At 41.6% G+C, this 17,341-nt stretch overlaps 1 protein-coding gene across 7 annotated transcripts in view; it reads left to right on the top strand.

Annotated features, from left to right (window-relative positions):
- The window catches only part of FOXN3 (forkhead box N3), a 226,303-nt gene extending 212,718 nt beyond the window's left edge, over positions 1–13,585 (top strand). For all 7 annotated transcript variants that reach the window (XM_077323446.1, XM_077323448.1, XM_077323441.1 and 4 more), the window contains one exon: positions 5,073–13,585. In XM_077323446.1, coding sequence (XP_077179561.1) covers positions 5,073–5,640 — 568 coding nt within the window. In that variant the 3' untranslated portion in view covers positions 5,641–13,585. The remainder of the gene's footprint in view (positions 1–5,072) is intronic.
- The last annotated feature ends 3,756 nt before the right edge of the window (positions 13,586–17,341 follow it).

Here is a 17,341-nt window from a genome sequence, read left to right as displayed (position 1 = left end):
CAGATGGTGATACCGGGGCTAAGATTGGGTCCCCTCCCTTTAGGGGTTTTGGGCCTGTATTATACTGTGCTTGAGCCAAGCGGTGATCATCCCCTTCTGATATCATCTCCGTTTTTTGAGATCTGCCTGATATTAGACGGGCCCAATGGTTCCCTGTGCGGGGAATGAGTTTGTTAATTATTACCTTCATTTGTAATATTGTAGAGTTTCATACTGTTGACATTGTTGTTTTATGAATTGGATCTGTATTTTACATACCTGTAAACGGCTGCGAGCCAGTTCACTGAGAGCAGCAGTTATATAAATCCAAATAATAGATAAATAAAAATTATATGCCACTTTTCTCTACCAGAAAGCGTCTCAAAGCGGCTTACATTTGCCTTCCCTTCCCTCTCCCTACAACAGACACCCTGTGGGGTAGGTGAGGCTGAGAGAGCCCTGATATCAATGCTCGGTCAGAACAGTTTTATCAGTGCCCTGGCGAGCCCAAGGTCACCCAGCTGGCTGCATGTGGGGGACCAGGGAATCAAACCCAGCTCGCCAGATTAGAAGACGCCACTCCTAACCACTACACCAACTAATATTTCGTGAACTTGTCATTAAGATAGTATTTGGTAGCTGCTGGCTAACTCCACATTGAAGCATGTTTTGTGAGCAAATTTATCTCCATATATTGCTCTCAACAAGTTACATTTGTTTATAGATGGTCATAACATCCCACATCTTCCATTCCCAGAAAAATAGATTTATTTCTTCTTCTATTAAATCTCTTGTTCTCCTCCTTAGTATTTAGAGTGGACATGTTTATAACCCTGTTTTCCCAAAGCAAGGGACAGGAACACCCTCATCACGGTAGCAAACCTTAAAGAGAGCTGAGCACTTGCAGGCTTATAGTTAAATAATTCTCTGGTTTCTTTGTATGCCCTGCTTGGTGTGTGGGTCAGGGAAAGGCCAGGTACTAGAAGGTTGTCCTCCAGCATCCCTAAAAATGTTCTATGCTGCCATCTAGTGGCACTGTATTGAATGGGTTTTTTCGCACAGGCTTATGCCACCCTGGACCTCCCCAGGAGGCCACGTTGGAATGCAGAATCCGTGTGTGTGTTTCCTGTTCATTCACAACATTTTTCAGTGGTATTCATCAGTGGACGAAATACCAGGTGGCAAAGGATATTTTCTAGAATCTAGTAGGAGCAATCTGGAAGTGAAAACCACTGGTGTAAAGAATGCTTTGGGGAGCCACTCACATTCAGCACCTGAGTGCGTTCTACATAACACTTTGTTAGCTCTGTCAAGCCAGGCACTCCATTTTCCCGTCCTGATGGTTTAACAGCTGAAGCTTGCCGCTGGCACTCTTAATCTGATCAGCACAGGAGGTGGCGGGATGGACCTCTGGGACTGCGGCAGAAGGCAAGCGGCTTCCTGCTGCTCTCTCCATCGCCTGCATCAGCTGAGTTGGCCTGTCCTTTGCTTGTTACCACTTGTAAAAACGCAACTGAAATGCTTCACTCCAAACTATCCAGCTGTGGAAAATAGAATGCAGTTTTAGCTGTAAGGAAAGCAGGGTGGCATTTTTTTAAAAAGATACAATCTGTTAAATATGGTAAAATAAAAAATATGCAAAGTAGGTTTGAGAAGCTCAATGTGCTTTGCTCACAAAGAGCCTTCCACACTGTGTGTGATTTCCCACCTATTGTGTTTATTTCCTTGGAGCAAGGCTGTTACTGCTAGTTTCATGCTAAGATTCAGTGGCGTGTGCTCTTGACTGAGCAACCTTGCGCCAACTATGTGCCCCTGTAAGTAAAGGGGGAAAAAATCAAGTTGCTTCAGTTTCCTTCCCTCTACATTGCGAGGATCTTGAGCATCTTCTTCATTTTAGCCTTGAAACTAAGAGCCTGGCTCTTCACGGGCAGCGCATGCTTCTTGCTTAATGAAGTATTTTAAGGAGCTGGTTATAAATTCACCATACAACTGTTTTGAATATGGATGACTTCTATTCTTAAGCGTTTGGCATCCTCTGATGACAACCCCTGCAGTGGTGGCACCATCCCAGAGTGAGTGGAGCTTGCTTGCTGCACAATCATGAATGACACTGCATTTAGCTATTAATAATTGAAAGAGCTTTGTCTTTGTCTTCTTTCCCCTGCTGGGTTCTGCATATAATTTATGGACCATAAACCACCTCCTAATATCCAAGAAAATTAAATTTTCTTGAGCAAGAAAAGGTAGAGGCAAGGACTTTGTGTTATTTTTTAAATGATTGTATCCATCCTTCAGGAAATATTCTTAATAACACAATGAAAGTTTGTTAATCTATCAGTCTTGTACATATTTTGTAATCTTGTTTGAACTGCTTAGCGTTTTTGAAAGTAGACACAGCATACGTGTCTTGCTCTGTTGTGCTTTGGAAAATGCGTAGGATTAATAAAACATTCAGGGTACAGTTTGAGAACATCTATTCAGAATACTTTACATCAGGGGTAGTCAAACTGCGGCCCTCCAGATGTCCATGGACTACAATGCCCAGGAGCCCCTGCCAACGAATGCTGGCAGGGGCTCCTGGGAATTGTAGTCCATGGACATCTGGAGGGCCGCAGTTTGACTTCCCCTGCTTTACATTTTTAAAATAATAATTATTATTGTTGTTGTTGTTGTTGTTGTTGTTGTTGTTGTTATTACCCGCCACTCTCGGCAAAGCTGGCTCATGGCAGGTTACAAGATAAAAGCAATACTATCCTCTAAATCCCCTATTTTCCCTTAAAACCAGCAATTAGAAAACTACCCACAACCAGCAGCAACCAACCCACCCACTCGCTGGGAAATGAGAGAGAGGATGACCACCACTAATGACATATGATGGGGTACTCTTTCTTTGGGGAGGCCCATATATCTTCTCGTTGCCCTGGCCTCAAACGTAAGCCTGGTGGAAGAACTCCGTTTTCAGGGCCCTGCGGAAAGCTGGAAGCTCCCGCAGGGCCCTCTACTCCTCCGGGAGCTCATTCCGTCAGATAGGGGCCAGGACCTAAAAGGCGCTGGCCCTAGTTGAGGCCAGGCACACCTCCCTGGGGCCAGGAATGACCAATAAGTTGGAACCCGCAGAGTGCAAGGCCCTGGGGGGAGCATAGGGCAACAGGCGGTCTCACAGATAGCGTTCGTGTATAATGAAAAGACAGTCCATTTTGTTTTTAGGACTGGTGCTGTCCCATATCCTAATGAAATGTAATAAGCTTTGGGCCATTGGCGGGGCGGGGGGCGTTGCTTGTTTTGTGTGCTGTGAAGTCACGGTTGACTTATGGGAACCCTGTGGGGTTTTCAAGGCCAGAGACATTCGGAGTTGGTTTGCCATTGCCTGCCTCTGTGTAGCAACCCTGGATTTCCTTGGTCTTCTTCCATCCAAATAGGGACCGGGACAATTTGTTTAGTTTCTGAGATCTGATTAGCTCAGACTAGGCTGGATGATCCAGGTCAGGGCCAATTACCAGGCATCATATTTAAAGCTAAGAAAGCCGGTGTTTCATACAACACTGGGAGATTTTAGTTCATTGTAAACCACCCAGGTTTTGTTTTGGTAAGTGGTATATTAATTAGGGTGATGACTAGTTAAACTGTGGAATAGATTGCTTTCAATGCAACTCGTTTTTTTAAAACAAAGATAACGTCAGAGCTCATGTGGAAATAGGTGCAGGCGATGTTTGTGAAACATAAGAATGGCTAATGCTGACTCTAAAAAATTGCTTGTCTCTCTTACCTACAAACACACAATGTAAGCTTAATTTTCCCATCGCTATGTACCTGCGTGTTGCGCACCATCAAGTCACTTGCAATTAAAAGCAACCCTCTGAATTAATGACCTCCAAAATGTCCTATCAGTTTCTTGCAAACAGAAGGCCATGCCTCTCGCTGACTGTCTCAGATTCTTGTATTGTGGTCGTTGGTAATGCCTGATGCTAAATAGAAGAATGGTAGGTGAGGTCTGCAGTGGCTTAGTGCAACTCTTCTATTGGTTTTGAAGGACAGTTTCAATGATAAGATGTTAAGGCATGGAGTGGTTGCTCAAGTGTCATTGAAATGCCTTGCATTTTTATTTCTTCCATGATTAGGCGTCTTAGTTTAGTACACTTTGAGAATCATCAAGTGTGTCAGAAATTGAGGGCTCTTGTAAATCACAGAGCCTTGCTTTATCACATTGGGTTAACAGAATATATTCTTCCAGGAACTTCAGTGATGGAAACCATATTGAACTAAAGCGAACCATCAACAGATCTTAACAGTTATTCTGTATTAGCATTTTTTTTTCTGCAGCAGTTTAACCAAAACTTTATATAGAAGCCCCAGGGTGTTGTACCAGTACACAGAAGGCAGTCCTACATGAATAATGTTCTCTGGATAAAATCATAGTTTAAGAATATTGCAGACTAATGAATTCTGGAATGTTATGATGCTTATGCAGTTAGCAAAAAACATAATTGCAGAATGACCACCGTATGGGATGGATCCAAAGGTATCCTTTCATTCACAGTACACTTCCACTATGCATATTGTGTAGGAAAAATACAATACAATGGACATTTGCACTTTTTAAAAATATCTTGTAGTGTATATATCTTGGTGTAGTGGTTAGGAGTGCAGACTTCTAATCTGGCATGCCAGGTTCGCCACGGCACTGATAAAACTGTTCTGATCGGGCAGTGATATCAGGGCTCTCTCAGCCTCACCCACCCCACAGGGTGTCTGTTGTGGGGAGAGGAATGGGAAGGCGACTGTAAGCCGCTTTGAGCCTCCTTCGGGTAGGGAAAAGCGGCATATAAGAACCAACTCTTCTTCTTCTTCTTCTTCTTCTTCTTCTTCTTCTTCTTCTTCTTCTTCTTCTTCTTCATCTCTCTGTTAAATAAAGGTTTTGTTCAAGTTTTTAAAAAGATAGCCCTCTGTTAATTTTCCCAGCATAAAATTAGTGATTTTTTGCTGATGCTATGTATAGGTGTTATAATTGTTCAGTAAAATCTTACCAAACTGCTTCCGGAGATGAAATGCTTGGATAATTTCCCCATCTTGTGTTTCTCCCCCTTTCCTTCCAGGAACGGAATAGTAAACTGCCGGATGCGAACAGAGAGTGAACCGTCATGTGGCTCTCCAGTGGTTAGCGGTGACCCAAAGGAGGATCACAACTACAGCAGTGCCAAATCTTCCAACCCCAGGAGCACATCGCCTGCTAGTGACTCTGTTTCCTCTTCGTCCGCGGATGACCATTACGAATTTGTTACAAAAGTTAGCCGGGATGGCAGTGAGGGCAGCGAAGTTAGCTCCCACAGCCACGAGAGCCATAGTGAGGCGGAGGAGGAGGACAAAAGGCAAAACCGGAAAGAGACCAAGGATTCTTTAGCTGACAGCGGGTACGCATCTCAGCACAAGAAACGGCAGCATTTACTGAAGGCAAAAAAAGTACCAAGTGACACACTGCCTCTTAAAAAGAGACGTACGGAGAAACCCCCAGAGAGTGACGATGAGGAGATGAAGGAAGCAGCTGGATCGCTCCTGCATTTGGCAGGGATTCGGTCTTGTTTGAATAACATCACCAATCGGACGGCAAAGGGGCAGAAAGAGCAAAAGGACACCACAAAAAACGAGAACAAATCCATTGATTGAACTTACAAAACAATTTCGTTTCAGCACGTCAGGTGAATTCTAATGATTTGTGGCAATATCAACAAATATTTTCTTTGTTCAGTTTTTTTTCTTTTTCTCCTTTTTTTAGTTTTTGTTTTGTTTCTCTTTTTTTTTAACCCTTGAGATTTTTATTTTTTAAAGGAGATTGAAGCCATAGAACTCATACTGATACTCAACTAATTTTACAAAAGCTTTTCATTACATGAAGACAAAATAATAAAAGCCAAAATTTGCCATTGCTTTCTCCAGCTTTATCAGAAAGGCATGGTTGAAACCGCCATGACATCACCAATTAACGTGAGAGAAGAATAAAATTTGGCACTTGAAAAATATACCTAGAAGAAATTTGTTAATTGGGTAATCATTCAGGCCAGGCTTTTAGAATTTTCTTTTAAAAGCCTTATGACCGGGTTTAAATGTGAATGTGAGTAGAGATTTGGGGAAAGTAAGAGGCACATGTTGTCCTCAAAACCAAGAATCTTAGAGTGGCTTGCTGTTGTGCCATAAAATCTTGGGGTAGCCACTGGAGACAGCTGATCATACCGTAATGAACCTCTAGTGCAGGGGTAGTCAAACTGCTGCCCTCCAGATGTCCATGGGCTGCAATTCCCAGGAGCCCTTGCCAGCATTTGCTGGCGAATGCTGGCAAGGGCTCCTGGGAATTGTAGTCCATGGACATCTGGAGGGCCGCAGTTTGACTACCCCTGCTCTAGTGCTTCATGTACTGTATAGGGCTCACAATGTGAAGACTTAATAATTTTTTAAATTGTGGAAAACTGAACTGTGTATGCAATGAGTTTCAGTGAAATAAAGAGAAAGGGGAATGGGGGAGATTAGTGATATTGTTTAATCAATTAATTGTCTTCTATATTTAAATTAAACGAATGTTTTTTTTAAAAGCCATAAGCCTGAATATTGGCACTGCCTGCAAAAATATTATGGGAAGACAAGCTATGAGTTCTTAACTGCCTGAGTGAAAAGCAATCAAGTCTAATTATGAGTAGATATATAAGGAGGATCAAAATGAGGAAACCTTTTTTGTAGGATTTGATCATGCTGGGGGGGGGGGGAATAGACATGCTACAAAACCTGCCATTAGTATTATATTACCTTTTTTGGGGGGAAATTGATGTGTTTGGGCAAAAAATATAAAGTGATTATTATTACATAGAGCTCCTTTACAGTGCCCTCAGAATGGCATACCCAGTTAATGTCATTGAGGATTCATCTGTGCAAAAATAATGACGTATTTCCAGTTATAACCAGTATAGCCAGCAGAAAATTCAGATCCACATTTGCATGGATTTCTTTCTGGGAGGGACGTGGGAGTACAAAACAAAACCCTTTTTTAATTCAAAGATACAGAAGTTCTTGTAAGGTAAATAATGTATTTAGCATGAAGCATGAATTATTTTCATATAAATATAGAAAATAGAGAAAAAGGCTATGCCTCTAATTTTTAAGCCCATTGGCTTAGTTTGTTTGTTTTTTTGGGTTTTCGTTTTGGATTTTTTTTTCTCCTTTTTTGTTTTGTTCTTTTGTTGTTTTTTTTGGAAGCAGGTGTTTTAAGGTTTAACCTTTTTCAGGGACAAATACTGACTGTTGGGGAAACTTACTCTGCAATATTAAAAATAAATCTTCATGCTCGGGTAGGGCTTGGATGGTTGAATTAAATTGCCTTGTCTGCACATTCAGCCCCCTCTCCCTACTTCTCTGTTTTTTTGAACACGTTTGTCCTTTCTTTGTCTTTACATGTATTAACATTACGCAATAATTTTGAGGGCAAGGCGAGTAGTGAGTGTGTATGATAAGGCTTCCAGAGGAGATGCTTGAATTTTGGCAAAACAACATACAAATTGGTTTGGAAAGACAATGACTGCACCAACGGGCTCATCTGCAATGGGGAAATAAATGCCAGGGAGCGCTGTCCTTTGGTTCAGAGTGATTACAGCTGTAGGGTGCCATGGTGTCAAAAAAAGTGATTGACTAACACCTTACCCATGCAGTGATAGTAGCCCCATAATGAGATTGAGATCTCCTCCGTAAGGCAACCTCTTGGAACTATTTGAAAGGTTAGTATCCAAGGCCATAATCCTTAGGCTACGGTCAGATTTAAACCTGCGATCCAAAGGGTTGGCAGGCATATGGTCATTTTGGGACCTTAGCCTGGGAAAGGGATCCTATCCTGTCGGAGCTCTTTGGATCATGACCATAGACTCCAGTAAAGTAAATGTAATCTTATACTTTAGGCTGCCTTAAAGAGAACCATGGCATAAAATGCTAAAATCTATTTCAGCTAATACCATTTTGCTGTCACTGGCTTGAATCTAAAAAGCACACTTCCACAAACAGAAGGGTTTCTGTTCATGGAGCATGACTCTCTTCCTTCCCCCTCCTGCTGCAGCCTTGAGGAGCAAAATTTGGGTGATCATGTCAGGCTCAGTGGGAGAGGGGAGGCAAGAAAGCCACATTTTACGGGCAGAAATGCTCCCATTGAAAAATTCCTCCATTGGATCTAAGCTACTGGAATGATACTTCACAGAATATATTCAGTATGAGTGGGGGGGGGGCATATACAAAAGATACACCATCAGATTGCGAGTCTATCAAACTGTTGCCGCTTCTATCATGGTGCGTCCTTGGAGATAAATCCGGTGGAAAGATTGTGTCTGTAAAACAGAAGAGTGGAGAAGGAGGTAATGCTTGACCAAGCAGCAAAACAAAAAAGAACCCCATAAGAAATTAAAAGAAAAACAGTCAAAGAATACAGTGTACTCTGAAGTCTGTGTTGTGACCCAAAGGGTTCTTTCAGTTGCTGACTGGAATGCAATCCAAAGGCTAGATTCTGGAGTCAAGAGCAAGTACATGATCCCAAGAATAGACCTCTAGTTTCTTGCTACAGTGGCAAGAGATCGTTTTGGAAGACTCATATTGTGTTGCCATATCTCATTACTGGTCATATTGCACCCCTTCCAGTAAATATGCCATGCCCCTTACATCAAGCAGTGGTGTGCTGTAAATTGAATTATAAATTGAGTGCCATTGCATCTCTTTTTCCCCTTGTGTGCACACTATGGGCACAGTAGGACTATCTCTTGCTCAACTCCCATCGATTTCAATGGGGAGGGGATCTTCCAGACTATTTAATGACACTTGAGTAGGGAGAAATTCTTGGTTGTCCTGCCCTAAATGCCTTTTTAAATAATGCACACCACTGTAGTCTTCCGTGAATTCTTCCAGATCTTCCGGATCTGGAAGTGTGCCATTCCTCCATACATTTTGGTTTGTAACGTAAATGTACATCCAAAATAGATGCATTTATTTCATTAGTTTCTTCTGAATGTGTTGCCCAATGTTACTAGCATAAGTGTTTGGTTCACAAAGGATAATATTCCTTACTCTAGTATTTGTTGACTATTCTATAATCTATGTTTTTTTTCTGATAAACATTTTAAATATCAAATTTGGTAGTTCTTTAAAGATTAGCCACATAAACGGTTCCCTTTTTTATAATCCAGAATTCTGTTTACTTGACATTCATGCAGTAAATTTGTGCATGCATTTAGCCTTGGGATTCATTGCAGGAATTTCCATCCCACTTGTAGAAAAAAATTGTCCTTCATTTCTGGACAGTGTTCAGTGATTGAATAATGTTTATTTCATTTGTTAATCAACAAAGTAAATCTACTATGGCAATACCCTTCAGCTTTGGTATAAAGCTGTTTTGTAAGAGTCAAACAGCCATTTGGGGTATAATCCACTGCTAAAAAGAAGGAAAGAGGGCCATAACAATACTTAGGGTGCAACTAAACCAAAAGCCTGATATTTTGTTCCATGGATTTTCAGAAGACAATTCAGGAGATGTTCAGTTTTCCTAGTGAAATCAATGAGAACTTTGAGTGGTTCATACCTTATGTGTTGACCATCCCTGGGAGACAGTTTTACCAACTGTGTGTGATTTTTGTTGAATACCAACAATGCACAGAAATAATTGCAATTTATCTTTTCACAAAATAATGCATTGGGTTAATTTAGGATGCAACAAACCAGAACTTGAAGTGTTTTTCAAATATGGAAGGATTTGTGAACTCTTGGCCTGTTTTGTTCTAAAACTCCAAAATATACCATGTATGTCATTTCTCTGCTCCATGAAATCTCTCCCAATATATTTTGTGGTGCCAACTTCTTATCTTGGGGCCAAACTTAAACTAATATATAATTGGGGCCAAACTTAAACTAATATATATAGATTTGAGTTATTTCCATTCATGGATGTTGTGCAGAAACACTAGTTCACAATGGATTGTATTCTCCATACTTTAACTATTTATCTCTATGCCACAGCAAAGAATGCTAAATTAATACTTTGAATTCAGCCACTCAAAAAAAGATCCCATAGTACCATAATTCATAATGGTGTAAACATCTTCAGGAGGCCATTGACAGATTGTTTTTGGTTTTGACCATTTTACTATAGGTAGTATAAACTAGCTAGAATTTTAATATAGTTGAAAAATTATGGATCAAATTACTATTCATGGCATATGTGTGGATGATGAGGAAATGATCCAACTGTCTTGCTAGTACGGTCCTCAGGAGAGGGTGTGCGTAATATTCCAATGTGTGTAGATAGGGGTATGTCTGACCCTTATCTGGAGTATCTTTAACCTGTAACGCCATTCCCTTTTCTCAGGGTACGGGGGCTAGGCACAGTGAAATGCAGTGGACCTCTGAGCTGTGTAACCGGCGTATGGTTGCAGGACCAAAGAGGCCACTTCTGGAATCCCACCAGCCCACTGGAAATGACCCAGTAAATCCTTTACTCCAACTGAGGGCTGAGATGCATCCATCTGCCTTGGGGAAAGCCCCACTTGCTCCAGTGGGCTAGTGATTACTCACATCCCATGGCACTACACTCTGCCTGCTCTAGACTTCTAGAGAGTTGGACAGGAATCTTGCCAGGCTCCCTATAGCAGTCGTGCCATGCTCTATAGCAGACCACTGCATATGGGCAGAGGACACAATTGCTCTTAAGGCATCTCCCAGTGTGCTTGTATACATATACAGAGTATCTGCAGACAGTTTTCAGGGACTGGATCATGCCCTATATTTTTTGTCTGTTGAATTGCCTTGGTTTGGTCTCTTGCCTTTAAAAAAATTAATATTGAATGGTTTTCCATTCTCAGTACATCCATTGTCATGAGTCATGTTAAAAGATGTGAGCAAAGTTCTAACAGGTCTTTGTTTTTCTCGGACTAGTGCTGATTTTTACCCATGCCAGCCATTGAACCTCATGTCCAAATGCAATTTTATAGACAGTATTCCTCTTTGAGAGTTTCCGTAGGGGCTTCAGTGCACATTGCAAATGAAACTGGTGCTATGCTGGCTTATTCACTCTTCCTTTGGCAAAAGAGAACGGCCTTGCCTTTGGTGCTGTCCCCAGTGCAGATGCAAAAGAGCGGGGCCTTTGCTTCCACCATAAGACCTCTGGATTGAGACTAGACTTTGAACATACTCAAATGTCACGTTCTGTGTTTGGGGGAGACAGACAGACATAAAAGCAGCGTAATCCAACACATCATGTGAACTTCAGAAGAGCAATTAAAACTAGCTGTTCACCAGTATTTTCTCAGGACTTAATGCTTGTGATGTCCTTTTTGCATTGCTTTATCATGGAATTGGGATGGAGGAGAGTTCGGCGAGATGGCTCACATGTCTAAAATGCAACGCAGTGGGGATGATCCAAAGAGACTTGATTATGAATCCTTCACACTTAGTCTCTGATGTTCCACTAGCTTAGACTGTCCACCTTCCACGTGCCTGTCTCATAAGGTGGCTTTCATGGGCAGACCATTTAGTGGAATAAATTAAGACAGACCAGTTGCAGCAAATTTTGGCTCTTGAGTCATCTGCAAAAAGCCTTCATAAAGTTGAGTTGAATAACAGAATTGCAACTTTCACATGTAAAGACAATTAGCTTAATTAAGAACATTAGCTGGATGAAGCTCAGTTGTCTAGTTTGTGCATTTGTTTGTTTCAGGGGGGGCTCCTCCCCAAAATGGTATGATTCCACCCCCAAAATTGAAACATTTATTCTCTTGGACAAGTGACAATTACATCTCTAAGTCTTACTTCACAGTTCTCCCACTAATATGTAAAACACTGTTATGTACATACCTGCAGCACTGTGATCTAATTTAAATAACTTTATTATTTATACTAATATGAAATATATGTTACCATTTTTACAATAATAACTCTTCCAATCTCTATCTGGGTCTTTGCTTTTTATTGTTGGGCATAAAAAGGTGTAGCTAGCTTCTTGTTATTTTTTCCCTTATGGGGTGAATAAAGCTGAAAGGGTCCTGTCCCAAATTCTTTTTTTTAAACTGAGTTTCATAAGTATTTGTACAATATTCTGTGTTGCAGTCGGCTTGGCCTTTTCTCACACCCTGTTAAATCCCTTTAGATTGAGTTATCTTTGGGAAACTGGGTAGGCAGTAGCTGTGTTTTGTTTGTGTTTGTGGTGTGTGCTGGCCATCTTGAATCAGCACAGAACTGTCTTTGAGATTTATCATTGAATCCATTAACCATAACCTGGCAGTCCTTCCGCGACTAACAAACAACTATTTACTTCCCTGCCCAGCTGCCCTCTCACAATACAAATGGAGTTTACGGAGCTGTATTTTGCTGGTTACAAATAACGTCACACAAGATACGGGCTCCTGGTTGCTAATAAGCCAACGTCTTTCTCTCTTGGTTTTGTTAGCACCCAAAATTGTTCTTGAAAATAAATGTCCCCTTCATTGTAATGGCAGTGAGTTGATGAAAATGGAAACCTCTTCAAATGAACACAGTTCTAAAACTGTGCTGAGAAATATTCAATCCTATGCAAAGCTACTCCAGTCTAAGTCCATTCAAAGGAATGGGTGTACACTGGTGTCACTGTTAATAGGATTGTGTTATTGGTCTGTGGCAGAGATCTGAGTATGCAAAGTTAGAAAGGGCTTCACAGGTGTAGCCATTTATAAAAAGCAGGAATCCTTTCTGGTGGTGGGAATGAATCCAACTGCCTTCTGACCTTCCAAACAGGGATTTGTATCACAGCAGAAAGATTTTGTGTTGCATTCTAATGTTGCCATCATGCTAAGAATTGTTTGACTGTGGCCTAAAACCTCAATACTTTCCTTCATTTCTAATTAAGGGAGATCTTTTTTTCTTTTTATAAGTGTTCACTGATGCGTGGGGGGAAATGATTTGATACCAAATTCACTTCTATACGTATTATACACACTCGCTACTTAACTCTGCCTTGGTGTCAAACGTTGGACGGGTTGGGGATAGGGAATGATTTCTGTGTGTATGAAAAGCATTATGAACTTGTACATTTTTATACTCTTCTGTAATATTTTTGAAATGTTTTGTTTTGCAGAAAAAAAATTGATGAAGCAATCAAAAGACCAATAAGTACAATATCAATGCTTTAGGGTCATAAGACCTTCACTGGCCAATAGGTTAAGTTAGTACAGCAATAAGCCAATTTTGTTTTTCTTTTCAGGTTTTTTTTTAAATTTCATTTGTTTTTATGCTGTACTAGGTGTATGGAACTGCCAGTTTTATTAACATGAAATGAGTACTGTGATGGGGGGGGGCATAAACAGTAATGTTAAGTTGTATTTGTGTTTACCTAAATGAGCAGTCGGAAGGCAAGTGCAATCAGCCGATCTTTAGGAAATATGAAAAAAATTGATCTAGAGGCATACTTGCATTTTACGTTTCTTGATGTGTAATCATATTGCCAAAGACAAACTCTTTCATCAGTTATTATTGTAAATAACACTTTTCCCAAAACCTACCATAAAGTTTCTGTGATGTATTGTCTTCCAGTTGCAATAAAAATGACTGAGTTGCATCAATTGAATAATTGCAGTTCCTGAATACTGGTTGATCTGTTTTCATTTATTTAAAATTCTATCATGCCCTTGTTTAGGATAATGGGTCTGAAATGTTGAGCTTTAGACCATGATCAGGCTTAAAGACAGCTCGTAGGGAGTGTTTTGGGAGAAAAATTAGGGTCAGACTAAATATCCTAACATTTGTTCAAAGCGGTTCCAGCAGATATGGGGAAGGGGGGATTGTCTTCATACCAACCCACCCAAATCTCATTGGTCCAGTCCAGCACTTTGTCTGTTATATCATACCAAAGCTATTGTCATGTGTAAGTCAAAGAAGTAGGGTGAAAACAAGGCACATGTCTGTTGGTGTCAGCCCCCTTGCCCTCTGGGAAGGGCCATGTGTGCCTCGGCTCCACCTGTCACAAGAAGAGGCCCCAGCTGCTGAGAACTCTGTATTCTTTGTCCCAGCCAATGATACTCATTAGTATTGTCGGTGCTTATAGTATTCTGTGCCAGAATACTTTGGAGTATTACAAAGGACTCTGTAAGGCTGACACTTGTCCATTGGGAATGGTAGAGGACAGGAAGGCCTGGAGGATCATTGTCCATGGGGTCGTGATGGGTTGGACATGACTTCGCACCTAACAACAACAACAAGGGCTGACACATCTGCTTGGGGTGAATCAAGAGTTATGCCAGATAGTGAAGCATTCCATCAGAAGCCGCTCCCAACCCTGGACACCTTTTGAACAAACCTCAGGCAAGTACCCCTGAGATTTCAGAAACACCTACCATTTCCCATGGGGTGGCTGTCATGAGGAAAGGTATGCCTCTCAAAGACCGTTTACGCACTAGGAACTTCACTGCCCCAGCTCTCATGCAGGAGCCCAAATCGGGGGCAGATGAGGTGCACTGGGCCAAATGCTCCCCCACGTGGGGGCAGGAAGAGGTGGGGCAACCTGCCATGACTAAACCTCCAGCCTGCAGCCCAGCATGAAATCTCCAGTGCATAAAAGGTCAAACAGTTGCATGAGGTGCCATTTCTGCTTCAGTAAGCCTTCTGCTGTTGCAGAGGCCTGTGGGAAATGGTCTTGTTTAATATAAGGAGAGGATGCTAATTTGAAATGGTTTCCAGCACTACCAGAGTGAAGATGCTAAATCCAGCCATTCCCAACTAAAGTGGGGTAGACTGAATAAAAACCCCGTTTCTGCTCCAAGGGCAAAATAATTCTTTAAGTGTATGTGGGCTTAGTAGCCAACTTGTTGCAGTGAAGAATACAGTTCAGCCCTTGAGACAGAAGTGTTCAGGTTGGCCAACAGTCACGCAGTTTTCTAGAACTATTTGCCGATCAATGCTAGTTGGCAACAGCTATTACATTTGTAAAATCAACTTGGGGAATCTCTTTTTTATTATGTGCTTTCAGTTCTCATATGTACATGGTTGCCTGGACTTCCAATTATGATCTCTTCCAACTCCTGAGGCACGGCATCATTTTATCTCTATGTCTCCCCCCCCCACACACACACACACACCAGTTGAATAGGCAAAATGCCCTGCAATTCTACTCACTGCGCTCTTTGTGGAGTGTCAGTGTATCCCTGCTCATCAAAGAACAGAACGTTCTCCCTGCTAGAGCCACTTGAGTTAATCACCACCCAAAGCAAGAAACTGAATGGTACCCATGCTGAGCTGGGATTTTCAAACAGATGACAAAGCTGTTTCCTTGACCCCGATTTTTCTGTGCTGTTTGCTGTCAAAACATTGCCTGGGAATTCTACATTTTGCGGCATTGTACCAATAGTGTTAACTGTGATGCATTTGACTGAGGAAAGTGAATGATAACAGGGCAACTACAGTCACTTACAGGCGGTCTGCTCTGCTCCCATATTGATTGACAGGGATATGAAGCCCTGCCTCGCATAAATCTAGTAATGACAGAAATCACCATGTGACCTAAACATACCTTGCCTTGTTTCCAGGTACTACTGATTTAGCAAATATTTCTTTCAGTCTAAGGCTAAACAATACACTTCACCACATTCCCAGTTTACCACATTCTCCCGAGTACTTGCCATGTGAGTTGATCGGTGCAAACATTACTGTATGGTGTAAACTTGTTATTTAAAAAGCCTTTTCCATCAGGATGCTCTTCCTCCCACCCCCGTATCCGCTCTTCCAAAGCTGGACATGATTACATTACACAATCCAAGCAAAAGACTAATCTTTATTAAGAAACCCTGGAATTCCAATAAGCCTCAATCCATAACCAAGTCAGAACTCAGCTCACAAATGAAAGGTCAGAGATTGGAGGAGATTGAGATGGAAAGATTTCCAGCAGTAAAGCTGGGCCATAAGTGACAGAGAAATCTATCTTCTGCTGGAAGAACCCTTCGTCCTGGAGGACCCTTCCTTTGACAAAGAATACTTAAGATATCTGTAAACAAATCAGCCAAGTGCTTTCAAAGTTTTCTTATCCCAGTGATGTCAGGAAGACTGAGGAGGATAATGGCTCATACAAAGGAATAATCAGATCAGAAACAGATGTTCAAATAACATGAGAGAGCTTGTTGGCCAGAGTATGTTCCAAAGAGCTGGTTGCAGGAAGGTGGAATAACTGGCCTTTCAACTTGCTCTTCTAAAACAATCTGAATGTTATTAATAAATATGTGCTCTCTGATCAATAAATGCTCCCTGGCCGGCGCGTCAGGCTGCCGGCCATGGAGCACCCGCCAGCTGCGCTCAGCGCGAAGCGCCTCCGAAGCGTCAGGCCGCCAGCCACGGAGCCCCCGCTGTATTGTAAGTATCTAGCACCCGCTGTATTGGTAGTACAGCGGGCTTGATTACTAGTACTATCATAAACTACAGTGCAACCCTAAGCATAGTTACATTCTTCTCTATCTATTGATTCCAATGGACTTAGAAGGGTTTAACTCTGTTTAAGACTATACTGTTTATTGCTTTGATTCTTTTGTTACTTAGTAAACTATTAAGTTTGGTTGTTGATCAGGTAATTTTAATTTTAACATATATGCAAAATAATAGTGCATGTTTGTGGAAATTTTAATGTTCAAAGCATTTCATTTCCAGCTCCCACTTACTGGCTTATTTTATAGGCCTATTATCTTTATAGCAGTGGTTCTCAACCTTTCTAATACCACGACCCTTTCATACAATTCCTCATGTTGTGGTGACCCTCAATGGTAAAAAAAAAAAAAAAGTTGAGAAAAGATGGAATAATGTCTCAATCTGGCCTGATTCTAGCAACTTCCTAGGAGCTAACAAACTGCTACTTAATTAATAAAAATAAAATCTGAGTTGGGATTCTTAATTCTTTTGCAAGATTGGTGGTGGAATTTACCACCAACATGTAACCAACTAATGGCAGCCCTGGAGGGCTTTCAAGGCCAGAGACAAACAGACATGGCTTGCTATTGTCTGTCTCTGGGTAGCAATCTTGGACTTCCTTGCTAGATACTTCTCCAAGAACTAGCCAGGACTGACTCTGCTCTGCTTAGATTCCAAGATATGAGAAACTTGGTTCAGGCCTCTACAAGATTACAGCCACATACTAATGATTAGCTCTTGTTGGTGTGGAACACATTTTCTGGCGTGCCTCCTCAAACGGATGTGAATACAAATGTGATGTCCATAGTCCTGCCCCGCCCCAGGGAGCATACCAGAAGAGGCAGAGGAGGCCAAAGCAGCTGAGGAGGCTGAGGCAGAGCCTCGCCGTACTGATGCTGGAGGACCAGCCAGTAGCCACGCTGCCCCAGGGGCCCAGCCT

This window comes from Paroedura picta, chromosome 2 (assembly GCF_049243985.1).
Source record: "Paroedura picta isolate Pp20150507F chromosome 2, Ppicta_v3.0, whole genome shotgun sequence".
NCBI lineage: Eukaryota > Metazoa > Chordata > Lepidosauria > Squamata > Gekkonidae > Paroedura > Paroedura picta.
The sequence above is the reverse complement of the archived record's forward strand: the minus strand, read 5'-3'. Positions and strand labels throughout refer to the sequence as shown.